The sequence below is a fragment of the Artemia sp. Qi Xiang Cuo genome, chromosome 13, assembly GCF_049724085.1.
Source record: "Artemia sp. Qi Xiang Cuo chromosome 13, ASM4972408v1, whole genome shotgun sequence".
Lineage (NCBI taxonomy): Eukaryota > Metazoa > Arthropoda > Branchiopoda > Anostraca > Artemiidae > Artemia > Artemia sp. Qi Xiang Cuo.
The window spans coordinates 51,045,083-51,069,468 of NC_142806.1; the positions used below are offsets into that span (position 1 = coordinate 51,045,083).

The following is a 24,386-nucleotide window of genomic DNA, read 5'->3' on the forward strand; positions in this document are numbered from 1 at the left end:
GAAATGGTGCCAGTTAACCTCCAATCACTTTTGACTATTAAAAAGGGCACTAGCCCTTTTAATTTCCAATTGAATGAGACCTTTTCGAAGTTTCTACAATAACGCTTTCTATGAAAACTTTACATTTCCCCGGGGCATAACTTACAACCCTTGCCCTGTGGGTTATGAGGGGGGGGGTGTCATCCTCAAAGACCTAATTTCCTGCAATTTAAACTACGTTGAACAAAATGGCTATCTAAAATTTTTGTTTTGGGTTTCATTTATTTATTGATGCTGATTGTTGGTAGTTGTAGGCTTGGTAGAGTATTTGATTCTATCTTTGTTCATTTTTGGTTTAATGGAATTCTTTACTTTTTTTTGTAAAACACATTTTGTGAAAAAAGTTTTTTGAATTAATTTCTGTTTGTTTTATATTGACATAGTCTTTCAGAGAAAAAGACTGAGCCTCTTCTAAAATTAAACAACCATCCCTTCCATAGAAACCTTAAATACTCCCTGGCAATAACTTACAAACCTTGCCCCTAATCTCTGGGTTTTGTTTCAACTCCAAAAGCCTTGTTATATGATATAAGTTAAAAAAAACAAGAACTCCATTAAACAAAAAATGAGCAAAAATAAAATCAAATAATCTACCAAGCATGAAACTACCACAAATCAGTATCAATAAATAAATAATACCCAAAACAAACAGAAATTACAATAAATAACCAAGTCAAAATCAAAACGAGGAGAAATTAAGATAAGTAGGGCTCAAACCCCTTATGGCTTCCCAAGGCCAGAACAAAATTTGCACTTTACTGAAAAAATATAAATGTTTTTACTTTTATAACTTTAATAAATCAAATAATATTAACATTCTGATTAGTAAATATCAGTATATGTATATTAAACTGACAATGCACATTCATTTGTATTTTTTTCATGACAAAGATTTCAATAAAAACCTTATATGCCCCCAGGGCATAACTTATAACCCTTGCCCTGAAGACTGTGGGAGGAGTGTCCTGCTCAAAGGTATAATTTCCTAAACTTTGAACTGCATGGAACAAAATGGCTATCTCAAAATATTTATTGGATGTGTTGGGAGAAATGGTGGGCGTGGAAGGGGTGTTAGTTGCCTTCCAATCACTTTTGACTATTAAAAAGGGCACTAGCCATTTCAATTTCCAATCTACAACAACGCGTTCTATAAAGACCTTAAATGCCCCCAGGGCATAACGTAAAACCCTTGCCCTGAGTGCTGTGGGGGGGGGATGTCATCCTCAAACACGTAATTTCCAGAACGTAAAACTACGTTGAATAAACTGGCTATCTCAAAGTTTTGATTGGATGTGTTAGGGGAAAAGGTGGGCGTGAGAGGGGAGTTAGTTGCCATTCAATCACTTTTGGCTATTAAAAAGGGCATTAGCGCTTTCAATTTCCAATCGAATGAGCCTTTTTGAAGTTTCTAAGACAACGCCCTCTATAGAAAACCTTGTATGCCCCCAGGGCATAACTTACAACCCTTGCCCCAGGGGCTGTGGTGGAGTGTCCTCCTCAAACACATAATTTCTATCTGGAAATCAACTATGCTGAACAAAATGGCTATCTCAAAATTTTTATTGGATGTGTTTTGGGAAATAGTGGGCATGGAAGGGGTGTTAGTCGCCTTCCAATCGCTTTCGACTATTAAAAGGGGCACAAGCCACGCTAATTTCCAATTGAATGAGCCCTTTTCGAAGTTTCTACGACAACTTCTTCGATACGAAGTGCCCTGCTCTAAAGGAAAAAAATTGATGAATAATACATTGTGCCAACATTGTTCTTACATGCCCCCAGGGTATTACTTAAAACCCTTGCCCTGAGGATTGTGGGGGAGTGTCCTCCTCAGAAACATATTCTCTATCTGGAAATCAACTACACTGAACAAAATGGCTATCTCAAAATTTTTTTTGGTTGGGTTTGGGGGAATGAGGGGCGGGGGCGGGGGCTAGTTGCCCTCCAATCACTTTGGGATATTAAAAAGGGCACTAACCACTCCAATTTCCAATCGAATGAGCCCTTTTCGAAGTTTCTACGACAACTCCTTTGATACAAAGTGCCCTGGTTTGGGAAAAAAAATACATTGTGCCAACATCGTTCTTTACTTAGGCAGCGCTATTGCGCTGCCTATGATAGCAGAGTTGCTAATACACTTTCCAGTCTTAATTCAAGCAAGAGAACCATAGTCCACTCCAAAAAGTTCACCAAGCATAAGGCAACCAAAAGAATCAGGAGAAGTTTATTTAATACATGAGCTTTGAAGCCTTGGACTCTCTTCTGGAAAGAAACGATATCTTCAGTAAATACAGCATTATTCAAAAGGCCTTGATGATGCATGGAAGAACTTTGAGCATTTGTACAAATAGGATTCCACTGAGTGATCAGATACAGCTTAAATTCCTCCCACTTGTTTAGACGTTCCTCATAATAATATAGGTATTTGTATGTTACAGCAGAATTTAAGTCACAAAATGGGAACAACTTTAGACATTGGTGTGTGATGTTTAATATGCCTCCCAGTCTTTTTACTCTTAATACCAGCAAAAGAACCAAAGCCTACTCCAAAAGGCTCATTGTGCATCAGGCAACTCACAGAGTCAGAGTAAACTACTTCAGTGAATGAATTGTGAAGCCTTAGAAATATCTTTTGATGAAAATTAACTAAAAAAACTTTTTCCACAAAATAAGTTTTTCAAAGAAAAGTAAAGAACTCCATTAAACAAAAAATGAGCAAAAATAAAATCAAATAATCTACCAAGCGTGAAACTACCACAAATCAGCATTGATAAATAAATGAAACCCAAAACGAACAGAAATTACAATAAATAACCGAGTCAAACTAAAAAACGAGCAGAAATTAACATAAGTTGGGCTCAAAACCCCTATGCCTTCCCAAGGCCAGAACATAATTTGCACACTTTACTGAAAAAAATATAAATGTTTTTACTTTTATAACTTTAATAAATAAAATAATATTAACATTTTGATTACTAAATATCAGAATATGTGTATTAAACTAACAATGCACATTCATTTGTATTTTTTCAGTTAAGTGCAAATTTTGTTCTGGCCTTGGGAAGGCATAGGGGTTTTGAGCCCAACTTATGTTAATTATGCTCGTTTTGAGTTTGACTCGGTTATTTATTGTAATTTCTGATCGTTTTTGGTTTCAAAGGTATAATTTCCTGAACTTTAAACTGCGTGGAACAAAATGGCTATCTCAAAATTTTGATTGGATGTGTTTGGGGAGATGGTGGGCGTGGAAGGGGTGTTAGTTGCCTTCCAATCACTTTTGACTATTAAAAAGGTCACACGCCACTCCAATTTCCAATCGAATGAGCCCTTTACGAAGTTTCTTTGTCAACTCCGTGGATACGAAGTGCCCTGGCCTAAAGAAAAAAAAAAGAAAAAAAATAATACATTGTGCCAACATCGTTCTTTACTTAGACAGCGCGATTGCGCTGCCTATGATTAGTATCATAGGCAGTGCAATAGCGCTGCCTAAGTAAAGAACAATGTTGGCACAATGTATTGTTTTTTTTCTAGACCAGGGCTCTTTGTATCAAAGGAGTTGTCGTAGAAACTTCAAAAAGGGCTCATTCGATTGGAAAATGGAATGGCTAGTGCCCTTTTTAATAGTCGAAAGTGATTGGAAGGCAACTAACACCCTTTCCACGCCCACCCATTTCCCCAAACACATTCAATCAAAATTTTGAGATAGCCATTTTGTTCAACGTGGTTAATGTCCAGATAGAAATTATGTTTTGAGGAGGTCACTCCTCCCACAGCCCTCAGGGCAAGGATTTTAAGTTATGCCCTGGGGATATATAAGGTTTTTTATAGAAAGCTTTGTCGTAGAAACTTCAAAAAGGGCTCATTTGATTGGAAATTGGAATGGCTAGTGCCATTTTTAATAGTCGAAAGTGATGGGAGGGCAACTAACCCCCCTCTCATGCCCAGTTTTTCCCCAAAAACGTCCAATCAAAATTTTGAGATCTCCATTTTGTTCAACGTATTTGAAAGTTCTGGAAATTAGGTCTTTGAGGATGACAACACCCTCCCTCCACAGCCCTCAGGGCAAGGGTTGTAAGTTATGCATTGGGAGCATATAAGGTTTTTTATAGAGTGTTGTCGTCGTAGAAACTTTAAAAAAAGTTCATTTGATTGGAAATTGAAAGGGCTAGTGCCCTTTTTAATAGTCGGAAGTGATTGGAGAGCAACTAACCCCCCTCTGACGCCTACCATTTCCCCAAACACATCCAATCAAAATTTTGAGATAGGAATATTGTTCAAAGTAGTTGAAAATTCTTAAAACCATGTCTTTGAGGATGACCAACCCCCCAAACCCCTCAGGGCAAGGGTTTCAAATTATGCCCTGGGGGCATATAAGGTTTTTATAGAAATTGTTTTCATAAAAACTTCAAAAAGGGCTCTTTCGATTGGAAATTCAAAGGGCTAGTGGCCTTTTTAATAGTCGAAAGTGATTGGAGGGCAACTAACCCCCCTCTCACGCCCAGCATTTCCTCAAACACATTCAATCAGAATTTTTAGATACATATTTTGTTTAACATAGTTGATTTCCAGATAGAAATTATGTTTTTGAGGAGGACACTCCCCCCCACAGCCCTCAGGGCAAGGGTTGTAAGCTATGCCCTGGAAAATATAAGGTTTTTATAGAAAGTGTTGTCGTAGAAACTTCAAAAAGGGCTCACTCGATTGGAAATTCAAAGGACTAGTGCTCATTTTAATAGTTGAAAGTAATTGGAGGGCAATTAACCTCCCTCTTACACCCACCATTTCCCCAAACATATGCAATCAAAATTTTGAGATACCCATTTTTTTCAACGTAGTTGAAATTTCTGGAAATTATGTCTTTGAGGAAGATGACTCCCTCAGAGTCCTCAGGTCAAGGCTTGTATGTTATGCCCTGGGGGCATATAAGGTTTTTATAGATAGCGTTGTCGTAGAAACGTCCAAAGAAGCTCATTTGATTGGAAATTGAAAATGCTAGCACCCTTTTTAACAGTCGAAGGGGATTGGAAGGCAACTAGCCCCCCTCTCACGCCCACATTTTCTCCAAACACATCCAATCAAAATTTTGAAATAGACATTTTGTTCAGATAAATAGACATAGTTGAAAGTTCATGAAATTATGTCTTTGAGGATGACTAAACCCCCAAAGCCCTCAGGGCAAGGGTTGTAAGTTATGCCCTGGGGGCATATAATGTTTTTATATAAAGCGTTTTCGTAGAAAACGAAAACGCTTTATATAAAAACATCAGTTCTTCAAAAAGGACTGATTCGATTAGAAATTGAAAGGGATAGTGCTCTTTTTAATAGTCCAAGTGATTGGAGGGCAACTAACCCCCCTCAATAGCTATTTTATTCAACGTAGTTGAAAGTTCTGAAAAGTAGGTCTTTAAGAATGACCCCCCCCCCCACAGCCTGCAAAGCAATAGCTGTAAGTTATGCCCTGGGGGTATATAAGGTTATTTTTTATAGAAAATGTTGTCGTAGAAGCTTCTAAAAGAGCTCATTCAGTTGGAACTTGAAGGACTAGTTCCCTTTTTAATAGGCTACTCGAAACTGATTGTAGGGCAACTAACCTTCCCCTCAGGCCTACCAGTTCTCCAAACACATACAATCCAAATTTTGAGATAGTCATTTTTTTCAATGTAGTTGAAAGTTCTGGATAAGATAGCCATTCTATTCAAAATAGTCTAAATATAACAAGGCTTTTGGGGTTGAAATAAACCCCAGAGATTAGAGGCAAGGGTTGTAAGTTATGCCCAGGGGGTATTTAATGTTTTTATGGAAGGGATGGTTGTTTAACTTCAGAAGAGGCTCAGTCTTTCTCCCTGAAAAAGACTATGTTAATATAAAACGAACAATGTGTTTTTTTTTCTTTCTTCGACAGGCACTTCGTATCAAAGGAGTTGTCGTAGAAATTTCGAAAAGGGCTCATTCGATTGGAAATTGGGGTGGCTAGTGCGCTTTTTAATAGTCGAAAGTGATTGGAGGGCAACTAGCACCCCCCCCCCCCTCTCACGCCCATCATTCCCCCAAACACATCCAATCAAAATTTTGAGGTAGCCATTTTGTTCAGCGTAGTTGATTTCCACATAGAAAATATCTTTTTAAGGAGGACACTCCCCCACAACCCTCCGGGAAAGGGTTTTAAGTTATGCCCTGGGGGCATATAAGGTTTTTCTAGAAGGCGTTGTCTTAGAAACTTCAAAACAGACTCATTCGATTGGAAATTCGAAGGACTAGTACCCTTTTTAATAGTCGAAAGTGATTGGAGGGCAACTAGACCCCCCCGCCACGCCCATCATTCCCCCAAACACATCCAATCAAAATTTTGAGATAGAAAATATATTTTGAGGAGGACACTTCCCCACAACTTTCGGGGGAAGGGTTTTAAGTTATGCCCTGAGGGTATATAAGAACGATGTTGGCACAATGTACTATTTATTATTTTTTTCCTTTAGAGCTTGGCACTTCATATGGAAGGGGTCGTCGTAGAAACTTCAAAATTGGCTCATTCGATTGGTAATTGAGAGTTCTAGTGCCCTTTTTAATAGTCGAAAGTGATTGGAGGGCAACTAGCCCCTCCCCCCCCCCCCCCCCCAACGCCTATCATTCCCCCAAACACATCCAATCAAAATTTTGAGATTGTCAATTTGTTCAGCGTAGTTGATTCCCAGATAGAAAATATTTTTTGAGGAGGAAAATCCCTCACAACCCTCAGGGCAAAGGTTTTAAGTTATGCCCTGAGGCCATATAATGTTTTCATAGAATGCGTTGTCGTAGAAACTTCAAAACAGGCTCCTTCGATTGGAAATTCAAAGGGCTAGTGCCCTTTTTAATAGTCGAAAGTGATTGGAGGCCAACTCCCCCCCCCACTCCCATCATTCCCCCAAACAAATCCAATCAAAATTTTGAGATAACCATTTTGTTCAGCATAGTTGATTTCTAGATAGAAAATATGTTTTTGAGGAGGATATTCCCCCACAACCCTCAGGGCAACGGTTTTAAGTTATGCCCTGGGGGCATATAAGGTTTTTATAGAAGGCGTTGTCATAGAAACTTCAAAAAAGGCTCATTCGATTGGAAAATTGAGAGTTCTAGTGCCCTTTTTAATAGTCGAAAGTGATTGGAGGGCAACTAGCCCCCCGCCCGCCCATAATTTCCCCAAACATATCCAATCAAAATTTTGAGATAGCCATTTTGTTCAGCATAGTTGATTTCCACATAGAAAATATGTTTTTGAGCAGGACACTCCCCCGCGGCCCTCAGGGCAAGGGTTTTAAGTTATGCCCTGGGGGCATATAAGGTTTTTAAAGAAGGCGTTTTCGTAGAAACTTTAAAAAAAGCTCATTCGATTGTAAATTCAAAGGGCTAGTGCCCTTTTTAATAGTCGAAAGTGATTGGAGGGCAACTAGCCCCCCCCCCCCCCCACGCTCATCATTCCCCCAAACACACCCAATCAAACATTTTGAGATAGCCATTTTGTTCAGCGTAGTTGATTTGCAGATAGCAAATAGTTTTTTTAGAATGACACTCTCCCACAGCCCCCACGGCACGGTTTGAAAGTTACGCCTTGGGGGAAAATAAGTATTTTGTATAAGTAGTTGTTGTAGAAAATTCAAAAAAGGCTCATTCGATTTGAAATTCAAAAGGCTAGTGCCCTTTTTAATAGTCGAAAGTGATTGAAGGGCAACTAGCCCCCCCCCCTCCCCACGCCCATCATTCCCCCAAAACATCCAATCTAAATTTTGAGGTAGCCATTTTGTTCAGCGTAGTAGATTTCCAGATAGAAATATGTTTTTGAGGAGGAAACTCCCCCACAGCCCTCAGGGCAAGGGTTTTAAGTTATGCCCTGGGGGCATATAAGGTTTTTATAGAAGGCGTTGTCGTAGAAACTTCAAAAAAGACTCACTCGATTGGAAATTCAAAGGGCTAGTGCCATTTTAATATTCGAAAGTGATTGGAGGGCAACTAGCCCCCCCCCCAACTCTCATCATTCCCCCAAACACATTTAATCAAAATTTTGAGATAGCCATTTTGTTCAGCGTTGTTGATTTCCAGATAGAAAATATGTTTTTGAGTAGGATACTCCCCCACAGGGCAAGGGTTTTAAGTTATGCCCTGGGGGTATATAAGGTCTTTATGGAAGGCGTTGTCGTAGAAACTTCAAAAAAAGCTCATTCGATTGGAAATTCAAAGGGCTAGTGCCCTTTTTGATAGTCGAAAGTGATTGGAGGGCAAATAGCCCCCACCCTCCCACGCCCATCGTTCCCCCAAACACATCCAATAAAAATTTTGAGATAGCCATTTTGTTCAGCGTAGTTGATTTCCCGGTAGAAAATATGTTTTGATGAGGACACTCCCCCACAACCCTCAGGGCAAGGGTTATAAGTTATTCCCTGGGGCATATAAGGTTTTTAATGAAATCTTTGTCGTAGAAACTTGAAAAAGAGCTCATTCGATTTGAAATTCAAAGGTCTAGTATCCTTTTTAATAGTCGAAAGTGATTAGTGATATTTTTTTCTTGTTGTTGTTGTTTAGACCAGTGCACGTCGTATCGAAGGAATTGTCGTGGGAACTTCAAAAAGGGCTCATTCGATTGAAAATAGAAAGGACTGATGCCCTTTTTAATAGTCAAAAGTGATTGGAGGGCAACTAATCCCCCTTCCACTCCCACCCTCACACGCCCACCCTCCCACGCTCACCCTCCCATTTGCCCATTATGTTTAAAAACTAAATGTTGCCTTAAGATTAACTCAAAATGCACTGTGATAATGCTAATTATCAATAAGGTATCAGCAGTATCCCAAGAACGACTGAGGGTGTTATGTTCAAACTTTCAGGGCTACCTCTGCTCTTAAAATTTAACAAAATCAAAATAGCGTAAGTGTATCTAAGCTATCAAAGAAAGTAAACAGATTTTTTGCGAGTGGTATCAAGTTTTCCATTTCAGGTCAACTAGAGGAGATATGAAACTAAATTAAACAGTACTATATGTGTCCAGATTTATAAAAGGGTGTATGTTGTTAAAAATTGCTGAAAATTTTTCTCCAGCATACAGATAGCAGACCAAACTATAAAGTCTTAAAAAACGAAGATTTAAAGTATTATTTTCTTTTTCCCTGAAAAGACTATGTCAATATAAAACGAATAAAAATTAATTTAAAAAACTTTTTCCACAAAATAGATTTTTTAAAGAAAAGTAAACAACTCCATTAAGACAAAAATGAGCAAAAATAAAACCCAAAAATCTACAAAGCGTGAAACTACCACAAATCAGCATCGGTAAATAAATGAAACCCAGAACGTACAGAAATTACGATAAATAACCGATTTAAACTCAAAACGAGCAGAAATTAACATAAGTAGGGCTCAAAACCCCTATGCCTTCCCAAGGCCAGAACAAAATTTGCACTTTACAGAAACAAATATAAATGTTTTTACTTTTATAACTTTAATAAATCAAATAATGTTAACATTTTGATTACTAAATATCAGTCTATGCATACTAAACTGACAATGAACATTCATTTGTATATTTTTTAAGTAAACTGCAAATTATGTTCTGGCCTTAGGAAGGCATAGGGGTTTTGAGCCCAACTTATGTTAATTTCTGCTCGTTTTGAGCTTGACTCGGTTATTTATTGTAATTTCTGTTCGTTTTGGGTTTCATTGATTTATCGATGCTGATTTGTGGTAGTTTCACGCTTGGTAGATTATTTGATTTTGTTTTTGCTAATTTTTTGTTTAATGGAGTTCTTTACTTTTCTTTGAAAAACTTATTTTGTGGAAAAAGTTTTTTTAATTAATTTTCATCAAAAGATATTTCTAAGGCTTCACAATTCATTCACTGAAGTAGTTTACTCTGACTCTGTGAGTTGCCTGATGCAAATTTTTTTTTAATTAATTCAAAAGAAAAGTAAAGAACTCCATTAAACAAAAAATAAACAGAAATAGAATCAAATAATCTACCAAGCATACAACTACCACAAATCAGTATCAATAGATAAATGAAATCCAAAACAAATAGAAATTAAAATATGTCAAGCTCCAAATGAGCAGAAATTAATCGAAACGAGCCAGAATATAATTTTTACTTTACTGAAAAAAATTCTTTTAAATGTTTTCACTTTTATAACTTTAAGAAATTAAAATTAACTATGATTTTAAGGAATAAATATCAGCATACTGCTACTACTACTAACAGCTCACTGCAGCACCAAGCCACCTGAGGCAAACACAGCAACGCACGCTCCTCCTCCATTCTAATCTATACAACGCCTCTCTTTTTAGACTCGTCCACGACGTTCCCATTTCCTTTAAATCTTTCTTTATGACGTCCTCCCATCCCAGACGAGGACGACCTGCTTTCCGCTTAGCCCTAGACGGTTGGCCGAAAAGACAATCTTCGGTAATCTGTCACCCTTCATCCGCGCAACGTGCCCTAGCCACCTCAAGCTTTCTTTCATTATAGCTCAAGAGAGCGGTATTGAACCAAATTTTACGTATAGCCTATTGTTTGAAATACGGTCAGTCAGCCGGGTATATTAAAATGTATATTAAAATGACAATACAAATTTTTTCCTGTAAATTCATTTGAATTTTTTTTCAGAAAAGTACAAATTATATTCTGGCTTTTAGAAAGCTTAGGGTTTAGAACCTACTCATATTAATTTCTGCTCGTTTTGAGTTTGACTTATTTATGCTTGTAGTTGTATGTGGTAGTTGTATGCTAGGTATATTAGTTGATTCTATTTTGTTCATGTTTGGTTTAATGGAGTTCTTTACTTTTTTTTTGAAAAACTTATTTTGTGCAAAAAGTTTCTTTGATTAATCTTCAGAAAAAAAAGGTCCCTTGCTCAGGGGCGTCCCGATGCTCATTTCATTGGAGGGGCGATCTTCGTAAATTCTACCGAATCGCTACCTGATTTATGCCGAATTTTCTGCAGAAATCAAGAATTTTGCTAAATTTCGGGCAAGTTTGCAAAATGTCTGCCAAAATTTTCACCTTCGGCGAAAATTTTACCGAATGCCAAAAACGTTGGAGGGGCAGTGCACCCCTCCCCGCCCCCCTCGGGACGCCCCTGCCCTTGATGAAGAGTGAATTAACTGAACTATCTGTACTTGTGGGAATCCAATTAGCGATTTAGATGTAGTTCTGATTGTTTGTTGTTGCTTACCTGCTACTTGTCATATTATTATCATCTTCATTGTACTAAAGTGTAAACAGGCAAGACAAATTCTTAGAGTTGCAACCACTATACACCATATACTGGTGCCTCACTGTTGTTCCCATTTGTGGCTAGCAACTTTGCTATGAAATTGATTTAAGCGTTATTTGAGGTAATACTTTAACTTAGGGCCATCCCTAGGTTAAGCTGCTAGAGGCACAGACCTGCAATCTCTACCAATAGAGGATCTACTGGTGATCTTGTGGTACAAATTGAGAATACACACATTTCATGGGAGCTAATAGGGCCTTGTTTTTTTAATCAGAAGGGAGGGTGTAATCGGACAAAGGCTTATAAAAGACAAAGAGTCTTTTTGACATACGTTTGTGAATCTAATCCCTTCAGGGGAGGGCAGGAAGTTTTACTAAGGAAACTCCATCAAAAAATAAAATAAAGTATACTCTTACATACTCCTCATAGCAGGAAGTGAAGTCACATTGAGAACATGATTTATTGTCATTAGCATGTTGGCAGGGCTTTAAGCTTGGCTGTGTGATGTGTGAAAGGGCATGCCATCGTAGCTTGTTACAGAGTGTCTGCCATGTGTAGGAATTTAGGCCCCAGGGCCTGAGGTTTAGGCCCCAGTAATGGCAGTTTTGCCATTCGATCATTAGAACTGCTAAACAACAACATCACTGGTTAAACTGATCAATGAAATACTCTGCTCAAGAGGAATAGTAAAATATTAAAAATTCCTAATTATTAATAGCAGTAAGGCAATTTTATCTACACCAATCAATAAAAAGATTGACACTTGATAAAAACTTTTTTTAAATGCCTCCTTGCCTATCTGTTATTCCATAGGTAGCCAAGATCTTGTGCAAGGTAAAAAAGTTAAAGAATACGGCACTTGACTTTACAGTTCCTACCAGCAGTGCTGATCTCTGTTTCAAGACCCTTCAGCCAGGAAGTGCAATAGGGGCCTGGGGGCCAGCCACCCTGAGCTTCTGCACAAGCTTCACCAGATTTCCCCAGGTACCCATTTAGAGCTGGGCTGACTCTGGCTAAGGTTACAGAGTCATGCCACTGACTCCCATTGCAAACCAAATAACCAGCAACACTAGAAATTGAACCCATGTCCTCATGGACAAAGGATTTTAAGTGTACCATGCCAACCACTTTCTATATATATATATATATATATATATATATATATATATATATATATATATATATATATATATATATATATATATATATATATATATATATATATATATATATATATAAATATAAAAATCGGAGTACAAAATGAAACTAAAGAAAGAAGAAAAACATATTCGACACTAAAAATTAAATACAGGTAATTCATTCACAGAAACAGATGAGTCAGCGGTGAGTCGTAGAGTTTACTGAGGGATCGTCTTGAGGCTCTCCGTTCTAGATCAATCACCTTGGTTGATGGATCAAGGATTCCATATATGGATGAGATCTCCGTGTTAGAAAATCTTCGTGGAAGCCCAAGCAAAAATTTTGTAAATCTGTAGTACGTGGTTCGTATTTTTCGACGCTCGGTGAGGGGCAACATTTCCCACAAGGGTGATATGTACCACATGGCAGGAGAGACGACGGCGTTGAATAGTTTAGAATTAATAAATCGATTAAATGGCCACTTGCGTTTGACAGCTTTTCCATATGCTGAGCGAATAGATTTACAGACTGATTCGGTCAAGAAGCCTTTAACTGACATAGGTGCCTGATCGCACGTCATACCACGGTATATTAGGGACTGGGACTGGTGGATTCTAATATCATCAAGAACAAGATTGGAATTGACCGAGATAGTGCCACTAAAAACAATGAATTCCGTGTCCTCTATGTCGACTTGTAGTCCTATTGTTCTGTATAGGGTCACTAGGAGATGATGATTCTCTAAAAATCCCATTAGTGTGCCGCTTAGGAGCAACAAGTCATCTGCATAAGAAATTAAACTTAGATCCAAGCCCTCCAAAAAGAACGTTCCTCAAATGAGTCTAGTTACAGAGTAAATCGCAAAATTGAAGATGATAGGGCTTAGAGCAGATCCTTGCTGAACTCCTTTGAAGAGCTGAATGGGTTCAGAAAGCCTTTGCTTGCGGTGACCGGCGATTTTTTCCCATCTCAAAGCTAGACGAATATGCGTGTGGGAGTACTAATCATGGAGAACACGGACAATGCGAGGGTCGACTTCTGAATCTAAGAGGCACCACAGTGCTTGCGAGTTGACAGAATCGAACGCAGCAGAAATTTCGACGCTGCAGACAAACGGTGGCTTTTTTAACTAAAGATGTAGACCTCATTATTCTTCATAGTAACCGATGGGCCTGTCAACAGCCCAACCCATTTCTGAATTCAAGTTGTTTGTCTCCCATTAGAGCGTGCAACGTAATATGGGGCAACAGTACCTTCTCAAATACTTTGCTGATAACCGATGAAACTGTGATTGGCCTGTAACTATTACAAAGCAAGGGGTCTCGATTCTTTTTCAGAATATTGGATGTGCGGCAACCATGAAAGTTGGCAGGTGTGAGTCCCTGCTCTATGCTCATTTGGAATAGTAAGGCTAAGTACTCATGTAGAAGTTCTGTGCCGTGCTGTAAGTGCCTCGGAGTGATCCAGTCGAGCCCTGGAGACTTGTTCATTTTCAATTTCCTCACTATTATCTCAATATGCCATTTGGAAACAATGAAAGCTGTGCTGCGGAGTTTTGCGCTGATTAATTGCCTATCTAACTCAGATTTATATACGGAGTCCAGCTCGTTGGGTGGCCGCGCAAACTCGTCTTTGTAATGGTTTACCCAACTTTTGTCGGGAATGTGACTTTGCACAACAGCGTCAGCCCTGTTAGATTGGAGTCGCTTCCATATAATGTTTAGGTCACGGCTGCAATCACAAGACAACTTCTCCACTTGCTGGACTTGCAAGTTCTCGACAGTACGTTTGAATTCTTTTTTGGCATATCGAAAGCTCAGAAAAACTACTCCAGAGTGGGGTTTGTCGCAATCCTTCCACAATTCGTGCCAGAACTTGGATCTCTTCTTGGCAAAATTGACATTTGGGTTATCCCATCCCTTTTTACGAGTGTTGTGGTACACTTTTGCCACTGGAACAGCGGCAGATTCCGCAAGCTTTATCGAGTGAATAATTTCGGAGCAAAAGATGTTCAGGGCTAGTCTGTCTTCATTTTGTCCATGAGTAAGCAGGTGGAACGGTACTTTGATTTTAGCAAGAGTCGAGTCAAGAATATCTTTGTACAAGGACTGATCTATCCTGTGCCATTGACTCTTAATAAACCATGATCGACCGGGGCACCGCTTATAGGCAGAGAATGGTACCGTTAAGCTAATCCCAAGGTGATCGCTACAATTGTAAGGTGAAAATGCAAGGTGATCGATATATATATATTTGTGCCTGCTTATTACAAAAATTAAAAAAAAGCGGAGTAATAAAAAAAAGAAAAAAACATAGCTAATGCTAAAACTCAATTCTAATAATCACATAAGCACAATCACATAAATAGTTGAGTCAGCGGTGAATCGTGTAGTCTTTTGAGAGATCACACGGAAGATTTAAGCTCTATGTCGATCATTTTAGTTGATGGATTGAATATTCCGTATATCAGTGAGATCTCCGTGTTAGAGAACCTGAGTGGAAGTCCTAGCAAAAATTTTGTGTATCAGTAATAAGTGCTTGTTATTTTTGTGATGTTCGGTGAGAGACAACATTTGCCACAAGGGAGACAACAGCATTGAAAAGTTTTGAAATAATAAAACGATTGAATGACCTTTTGCGTCTGACTGTTTTTCCATAAGCCAATCGAATAGATCTACAGATTGAATCGGTCAACAGGCCTCTAGTGGATCTAAGCGTCTGGCCGTAACTGATACCAAGGTATTTCAGAGACTGGGATTGCTGGATTCTAATACTATCAATGACGAGATTAACATCTGCCGAATTAGCACCGCTAAAAACAATAAATTCCGTTTTTCCAATGTTGACCCATAGTCCTCTTCTTCTGTATAGGGTCACTAGGAGGTGAAGATTCTCTTGTAAACACCTTAGCATGCTGCTTAGGAGCAACAAATTGTCTGCATATGAAATACATATGAGATCCACGCCCTCTATAAAAAAAAGTCCCTTGAATGAGCCTAGTTACAGAATAGATTGCAGAATTGAACATGGTGGGGCTTAGAGCAGACCCTTGTTGAACTCCCTTAGAAAGCTTAATGGGTTCAGAAAGCTTTTTCTTATGGTGTCCAGCGATTTTTTCCCATCCCAAAACAAGACGGGTGTGCGTGTAGGAGTACCAATCAAAGAGAGCTAGGATAATTTTGGTATCTACACCTGAATCTAAGAGGCAGCACAGTGCTTGCGAGTGGACGATTGAGTCGAAGGCAGTAGCAATGTTGACACTGCAGACAAACAGTGGCTTTGTTACCAGAGATGTAGCTGTTATTATTCTCTTTAGTAGCCTATGGGCGTGTCCACAGCCCAATCCATTTCTGAATCCAAGCTATTTGTGTCTCATCAGAGCATGTGAAATAATATGAGGCTGCAGTACTGTCTCAAAAACTTTGCTGATTACCGACAAAACTGTGATTGGCCTGTAGCTTTTACAAAGCAGTAGATCTTTATTCTTTTTCAGAATACTGGATGTGCGGCCACCATGAAAGTTGGCGGGTGTGAGTCCCTGCTCAATGTACATTTGAAACATTAGGGCTAAATACTTGTAAATCAGGGTATGGGGGGTATACATTTCCGGAAGGGGTGTTGAATGTTTTTTTTATGTCTAAAATTCATTTCGCCAAGCGAAGCTCGGTCGTCTAGTACTGCAAGTTAAAACTGATAACAATTGATAAGGAGTAGGGGTTGGTACCACTTAGTGGCACTTAGATGTGAGCATAAAATTTCTAAATTGTGAGACAAATATAAATATATTATTTGGATTCCCGTTTTCCTACTTGCAGCAGACATTCGATACAACATGCTGATCCAGAGATAAATGTCACACAAGTAGCGCTGGCGTTACATGAAATGCGACTAATAAGAGTAAGAATCCTCAGCACATTTATGTCAATTTGTTTTGGAGCTGGTTAAAAGAAATATTTAGAAAGATGAAAATAGCTAGAAGTCAGCATGGTATTGTACATAGAGGCAGTTATACCTCTATGGATTAGTATGTGAATCCAAACCGCAAGGAATGGGAATCTATCAGCGCTTATTACCCGTTTCAATTACAAACAATAGAATTGGGAGCTATATTGGAGTTTTGATTAAAATATTGGAGGTAAAAATTAAAATAATTAAGTGATTCCTTGACTCCCCCCTACGAACTTCTATGGCCAAATTACAACCAATTTGACCTATCTAGTAGCTGCAGTACGAATATTATTATAAAAATCACCAAGTCTTATTTACTTTTCGATGATTTCTTTTCATGTTCTTCAATGAAACAAATTTCTTGCTTTCAATGATTTCTTGTTTTTCAGTGATTCCATTTTTGTCCTATTTGCAGATGTAGAGGGTGTATTCATACCCACCTTTGAAATTTTTAAGCAAGATAATCTTATCTTGAACTGATAGACTTTAGGAAGTAAAATACCCTTGAACTATCAGGGAAACAAATGTGAACTGAGCAAACGTGGTCAAACAGAAAGCATAGTACTTTTTCGCAATTTTGCCATTAGTTAGTTTCACTTATTTACTTGATGATTAGGTTTCGAAGGTCGTATATTTGTATAAATATTGATGTGGACTATTTTAGGAAGAGTGATGGACCCCTGTTTTACGCGTTTTTTTGTATTAAAAATGAATTAATTAACAAAAAAAAACTGTCTGCTCAAGGTAAAGAACCAGGTCGAAACTTAAAACTAGTAATAATTTTAAAGTTACCTTATGAGTTTTTCTCCAAATTCTCCAAATAATTGCCCCCCCCCCTAAACGACGCCACTGACTATATACCAATATAGCATATATGTTACTATGTATATATGCTGTATACAATTTCTAAAATACAAGATTGAGCTGGTATAAACCATTTGGTACTTTCAAGTTGGTACAACATGATAAGTGTCTTCAACACAAATCACAGATGCCAAATTGCAGTTTTCCAATAAGAAATGCCTGATTCCTGATTTGCCAGAGCATAACGAAGTTATGGAAATAAGTTCTGTTATGGAAAAAAGTTCATAACTAAGTTCTGTTCAGGCAGTCCAGAATGCCAGATTTTGTAAACCACAGAGCGTAAACTAAGTTATGGAACATAGAAATAAAGTCTCTAAGCATATTTTAAGTCTTTAAGTTGCAAAACATCTGTAACTTTTAAATTTAGTATATCACAGAACATGTATTAAGTCATTGTATGTTTTGTGTGATTAACTAAAAGAATTTTTCCACAAAATAAGTTTTTCAAAGAAAAGTAAAGAACTCCATTAAACAAAAAATGAACAAAAATAAAATCCAATAATCTACGAAGCGTGAAACTACCACAAATCAGCAATGATAAATAAATGAAACCCAAAACGAACAGAAATTACAATAAATAACCGAGTCAAACTCAATACGATTAGAAATTACCAGAAGTTGGGCTCAAAACCCCTATGCCTTCCCAAGGCCAGAACATAATTTGCACTTTACTGAAAAAAATATAAATGTTCTTACTTTTATAACTTTAATAAATCAAATAATATGAACATTTTGATTACTAAATATCAGTATATGTATATTAAACTGACAATGCACATTCATTTGTATTTATTTCAGTAAAGTGCAAATAGAAAGGGCATCAGCCCTTTCTATTTTCAGTCGAATGAGCCCTTTTCGAAGTTCTTACCACAACTCCTTCGATACGAAGTGCCCTGGTCTAAACAACAACAAAGGCAAAAAAAAAAATCATACATTGTACCTACATTAACCTTTACTTTGAAAATATCAAGCATTCAGATCACTTTTGACTACTGAAAAGCGCACTAGGCCTTTGGATTCCTAATCGAACGATCCCTTTTTGGGTTTCTACGTTAACCCTTTCTATAAACACTTTATATGCCTCAGGGTATAAATTACAACCCTTGCCCTAAGGGCTGTGAGGGTGGTTGTCATCCTCTAAGACATAATTTCCAGAACTTTCAACTACGTTAAACAAAATGGCTATCTCAAAATTTTGATTGGATGTGTTTGGGAAAATGGTTGGTCACTCTCCCATTACTTTCAACTATTAAAAAAGGTACTAGCCCTTTCAATTTCCAATCAAATAAGCCCTTTTGAAGTTTCTACGACAACGGTTTCAATAAAAACCTTATATGCCCCCAGGGCATAACTTAGAACCCTTGCCCTGAGGGCTGGGGGGGGTGTCACCCTCAAAGACTACTTTCTACTACGTTGAACACAATGGCTATCTGAAAATTTTCATTGGATGTGTTTAGGGGAATGATGCGCGTGACAGGGTGGTTAGTTACCCTCCAATCACTTTCGACTATTAAAAACGGCACTAACCTTCTCAGTTTCCAATTGAATGAGCCCCTTTTGAAGTTTTACGACAACTCTATCTATAAAAACATTATATGCCCCCAGGGCATAACTAACAGCCTTTGCCCTGTGGGCTCTGGGGGGTTTGACATCCTTAAATACATAATTTCCAGAACTTTCAACTACGTGAAACAAAATGGCTATCTCTAAACTTTGATTGAATGTGTTTGGGGAAATTGTGGGCGTGGGAGGGGGGTCAATTACTCTCCAATCACGTTCAACTATTAAAAAGGGAAATTTCAATTTCCAAACAAATGAGCCCTTTTTGAAATTTCTACAACAACTTTCTATATAAACCTTATATGCCCCCAGGACATAATTTAAAACCCTTGCACTGAGGGCTCTGAGGGGGTTATCATCATAAAACACCTAATTTCCAGAACTTTCGACTACGTTGAACAAAATGGATATCTCAAAACTTTAATTGGATGTGTTTGGGGAAGTGGTGGGCATGAGAGGGGGGTTAGTTACCCTTCAATCACTTCCGGCTATTAAAAGGGCACTAGCCCCGTCAATTTCCAATTGAATGAGCTCTTTTTGAAGTTTTTACAACATCGCTTTCTATAAAAACCTTACATGCCCCCAGGGCACAACTTACAACCCTTGCTCTGAGGGTTGTGGGGGGGGGCTGTCATCCTTAAAGACCTAATTTCCAAAACTTTCAACTTGTTGAATAAAATGGCTATTTAAAAATTTTGATTGGATGTGTTTGGGGAGAAGGTGAGCGTGAGAGGGGGTTAGTTGCCCTCAAATCACTTCTATGATGTTTCATAGAAGACAAATAGAAACTATGAAGTTTCTATGACAACACTTTCTATTAAAAACCTTACATGCCCCCAGGGTATAACTTATAACCCTTGCCCTGAAGACTGTGGGAGGAGTGTCCTGCTCAAAGGTATAATTTCCTGAACTTTAAACTGCGTGAAACAAAATGGCTATCTAAAAATTTTGATTGGATGTGTTTGGGGAAAAGGTGGGCGTGAGAGGGGGGGTAGTTGCCCTCAAATCACTTTCAACTACTAAAAAGGGTAGTAGCCCTTTTGACTTTCCCATCGAGGGACCCCCCTTCAAGGTTTCTGTAATACAAGTTTCACTTAAAACCTTGTATGACCTAAGAGCATAACTTAAAGCCCTTGTCCTGAGAACTCTGGGGGGAGTGTTCCACTCGAAAGAAAAATTTCCTGAACTTTAAACTGCGACAAGGTGGGCGTGAGAGGGGGGTTATTTGCCCTATTATCACTTTTGACTTTTAAAAAGGGCACTAGACCTTTGAATTTCCAATCGAATGAGCCCTTTTTGAAGTTTCTACGACAAAGATTTCAATAAAAGCTTATATGCCCCCAGGGTATATATTATAACCCTTGCCCTGAAGACTGTGGGGGGAGTGTCCTGCTCAAACGTAAAAACTCCCCCCGAAAAATACTTCCCGCGGAAAATACCCCCCCCCCCTCCCGCAGAAAATACCCCCGTGGAAAATACCTACCCATGGGAAAATACCCTCCCCCCACCCCCACCCCGTGTAAAATAAGGCTTTCCAAATTTGAGAATTTTATTTGAGGCTTTTTTCCGTAGGGGGAAGGAATTTTGGTACTTGTGTATTATACGCCACTCACTCAAGTTTACGGTGTGTAAAACTCAAGAACAAACCGATTTCTTCGTTAGTTTCATTCAGCTTAGCGCGAGACAAGACAAAGACAAGTGATAGAATAGATGGGAAATAAATAATTTTTGCTATATATTTGCACATAAGGCGCGGGAGTAAGGTATTTGGACAGTTTGAAGTCAGAAAACAATTCTTACTTCATAATATTTAGAATAATTGTACCTAAAACATTTTGCATGCAGACCCGCTATACTTTGTCCCCCCTCCCTAATGTGGAAATATATTTCCCGAATTTGTTTCAAAAGTAACGAAGAAACCGGTTTGTTCTCGAGTCATCGTAAACTTGAGTGAGTGGCGTATAATACACAAGTACCGGTATTTTTCATGGGTGAAAGAGCCGGATTTCCCGGTATTATTTAAAAACGATCAGAAATTAAATTTAAACACAAAAGTTTTTTATACGTAATAATTTATACGTATACGTAATAATTTCTGTTCGTTTTAAGGTTTGCTGTTGCTCCTTACTTTCAGTTGAAAAACTTGTTGTTTTTTGTATAATTACTTACAGATAGTATTTGTTAATGGGAAACCTACGGAAAAGTTTTTTAAAGAAAAGCAAAGAGCCTCATTAAACCAAAAATGAGCAGAAATAAAGCAAATAATCTTCAAAGCAAAAATTATAGAGTCTAATAGAAAAACAGACAAAAAGATATGAAATATTGGGTATAATCCATTTATTGATGGTGATTTGTGGTAGTTTTACGCTTGGAAAATTATTTGAATTTATTTCTACTCCATTTTGGCTTAACGACTCTCTTTACTATTCTTTGACAAACTTGTTTTGTAGAAAAAGGTTTTAAATTAATTTCTGTTAATTTTTTATTGACATAGTCTTTTTCAAAGAAAAAAATATTTTATATCTCAAGCTTGGAAAGCCTAAAAAAACACGGGGGGATATTTTCCCGGAGGGTATTTCCGGGGGAGTATTTTACGGGGTGAGGGAGGTATTTTCCGCGGGGAGGGGTAAACGCCTAGAACCAGTCTAGGTATTAGGTACTAAGAAGTTGGTAAGAACAAAAATAATTTTAGAGAACAAAAGTTTAGAAAATAAGTTTAAATTAAGTTAAATGGTGATATGCAGATAGCCTGCATCCTCTGTAAGTCGTGAGGTAATTTATTTACTTTGATTTTGGTAGACCATGCCTCAGTTATGCAGACAGGAATTTATCTTGGTTAGGGGAAAGGGGATCTAATAGGGGAATAAAATAAAAAAAGGGCAATTTATGAAAAATACAGTAAACTAAGAAAGAATTGCAAAAAATTTAAGGTTTCATTTCGCGTATCTACCTGTTTAAGTGACCTCTGTATTAATGTCATCTTAATGATTTTTCTTTTATGGCTTCAAGTTGAATGTATTCATTTTTCCAGGAATTTGTGATGTTAGATCAAAGTGGTAGATTTGCAACCAGTGGTTATGGAAGCCTTAAAGCCAATAGGATGCTGGTTCCAGCTTCCCTGGAAAAAACTCCTGCAAGGTCTTTATCAGAAGCAGATTTGTCTTCAGTGAGAGAAGAAGTGACAGAAGAGGGCTATAGGAAAATACATGATGAGCTTAGACTTATTCCCTCTAAATTTTCAGTGTTCAGAGATACAACTAGAAAACAAAAAGTTGCATTATTGGTTTTGTGCTTCTGTAACTTTTTTGCATTTTCAAATATGTCAGTTATTGCTCCATTCTTTCCCCAGGAAGCATTGAAAAAAGGGATGAGCATTACCAATTCTGGATTTGTTTTCAGCTTCTTTGCCATGGTGGTTTTTATTGTGTCACCCTTTGTTGGGAAAGTCATCCCAACTATTGGAGCTAAATTCACGTTTTTGACTGGGTTATTTATTGCAGGCAAGCTGTTTTGATCATTGTTTTCCATAAGTTTTCTTAGGATCCACCTTATGAATTATTATATCTATTCTATCCAGTAGTAGAATATATTAAAATCATAATCAAAGTACTGAAGGTACTGAATATATAATCCAATGCACTGAGGGCACATATTTATGGATATACATATATATATATAGTCTATATATATATATGATATCTTTGATATATATATATATAGTATATATATATATATATATATATATGGATATATATCCATATCATAGTCCCAGTCCATATATATATATATATTTTTATCATTTATTTATATATATAGTATATTTTTGTACATATATCATACTGGCTATATGTATATATTTGAAATTTAATATTTTAACAATGAGAAGGATTACGAAATAAAGAAATCCCCCAAAAATCAGTGAAAATAAACTTGTCTTGGATGATATCACGTAAGGTTCAAAGGCCTGAGCATCACCCTAGCAAAGCAAATACCATTTGCAAAGATTGAAGATCCAAGCTACTAAATAGTAGCTTGGATCAGCTACTTGGATAAATCAATTCATTTAAAGCTCTTCAATAAAAACACCAGAAAAAGGCACTTTTCAACAGAAATACCCCAAAAAACTTTTTTTTATATAGAAGGGGAGGTTGCACAGGCCTCCCTCCTTCAGTTGACGCCACTGCTACTATAGTAATAAGAGAATCCCAATTTCCTTTTTTCTGTTTCTTTTTTTTTGCTGAATCAGTTTTCTGCTGAAACTCAAAATCCACTCTTTTGTAGGCTTTGAGTTTCTTAAAGCAAATTATCTAACTGAGTCACTTATCATATATTTAAATGCAAAGTAACACTTTTTTATTTTCTTGAACCAGAACATGTAAGTATTTTTCTTTTTACCTTTTAGTCTTTTCTAATAGTGTACTAGAAACTTAAAATTTCACTTTTTGGTTGCATTTTACAACTTTCATGAAACCTTTAAATTTTTTGACATTCTTTGAATTTGCTGTTTCTATTTTAGGCTCTTGTAGTATCCTATTTGGGCAACTTGTTAAAGTAGAAGACTTGTACTCGTTTACAATTTTAAGTTATGCTATTAGAGGACTTGAAGCGTTTGGTGCTGCTTGCTTTTCTACTGCCAGCTGTACCTTCGTTTCAGACTTATTTCCTAACCATGTCAGTTCAGTTATGGTAAGTCTCTTTTTCAAGTCATGGTAAGTTAAAGCATTCTTTTTCTACCCTAACTAGCTTGCTAAGTAAACTTTAAATGAAAATGGGGATATATTTTCAAAAACAAGCAAAAATGGTGGTCCAAAGACAAATTGACCAGCAATTACTAATTTAAATTATTTACTAATTTAATTATCTCAAAAAACTAAATTGTAATTGGTAATTGTAATTTACCTTAGTACTTAATTAATTGTAACTTTATTATCTAACTAATTTATTTGCTAATTTATCACAAACTACTCAATTATGAAATTGATTTTGAAACAGCATTTCACCCTTACCAGTTGATAAGGAAAAACTGCAAATATAAAAATTTTAGAGGAAAACCAAGAAAAAAAAACAATTTTGATTTTACTTTTTTGTAATTATTAGCCTCATAATAATGTCTGAATAGTTTTGATATACCTCTTCTGAAGGTCATAACAATAAAGGTCACATGAGCTAAAGAAAACCTGAACAAGAAGCAAGGTGTTGAAAATATAAATGCGTAATTATATATGTTATATTTTGCAAGATAAAATGATGGTCTTCAGGTTTACCTATTGTACACTTGTTTATTACTAGAGAACACTCATGTATATTCTCAAGTTTTTTTTTTAATGTAAATGGAACATCAGAAGGCAGTCAAAACGGGGAAGTTTAATATTTTGAAAGTCCCCCCCCCCCACACACAAATCTTAGTATGGATATTACTCTTAGTTTAACTTCCTTGCGTTTTTATTTGAGATAATTTTTTAGATTATGTTGGTAAGGATTATTCCCTACAAATTATGACATCTTCCAGTGTAACTTCCAGTGTAATGACATCTTCCAGTGTAGCATCTTCCAGTGTTCCAGTGTAACTGTTTTTACGAGGACTTGAGTTGAACTCGAGTT

General features: G+C 37.2%; 1 protein-coding gene across 3 annotated transcripts in view; it reads left to right on the forward strand.

The window, feature by feature from the left end:
* The window catches only part of LOC148945391 (MFS-type transporter SLC18B1-like), a 110,543-nt gene that overhangs the window by 41,294 nt on the left and 44,863 nt on the right, over positions 1 to 24,386 (forward strand). For 2 of the 3 annotated variants that reach the window (XM_089098560.1, XM_089098559.1), the window contains exons 2-3: positions 21,817 to 22,285; positions 23,302 to 23,471. In XM_089098560.1, the coding sequence (XP_088954686.1) occupies positions 21,826 to 22,285; positions 23,302 to 23,471 (630 nt within the window). In that variant the 5' untranslated portion in view covers positions 21,817 to 21,825. Of the gene's footprint in view, positions 1 to 16,258; positions 16,311 to 21,816; positions 22,286 to 23,301; positions 23,472 to 24,386 lie in introns of those variants that run through there. The other variant, XM_089098558.1, reaches the window with a different exon arrangement.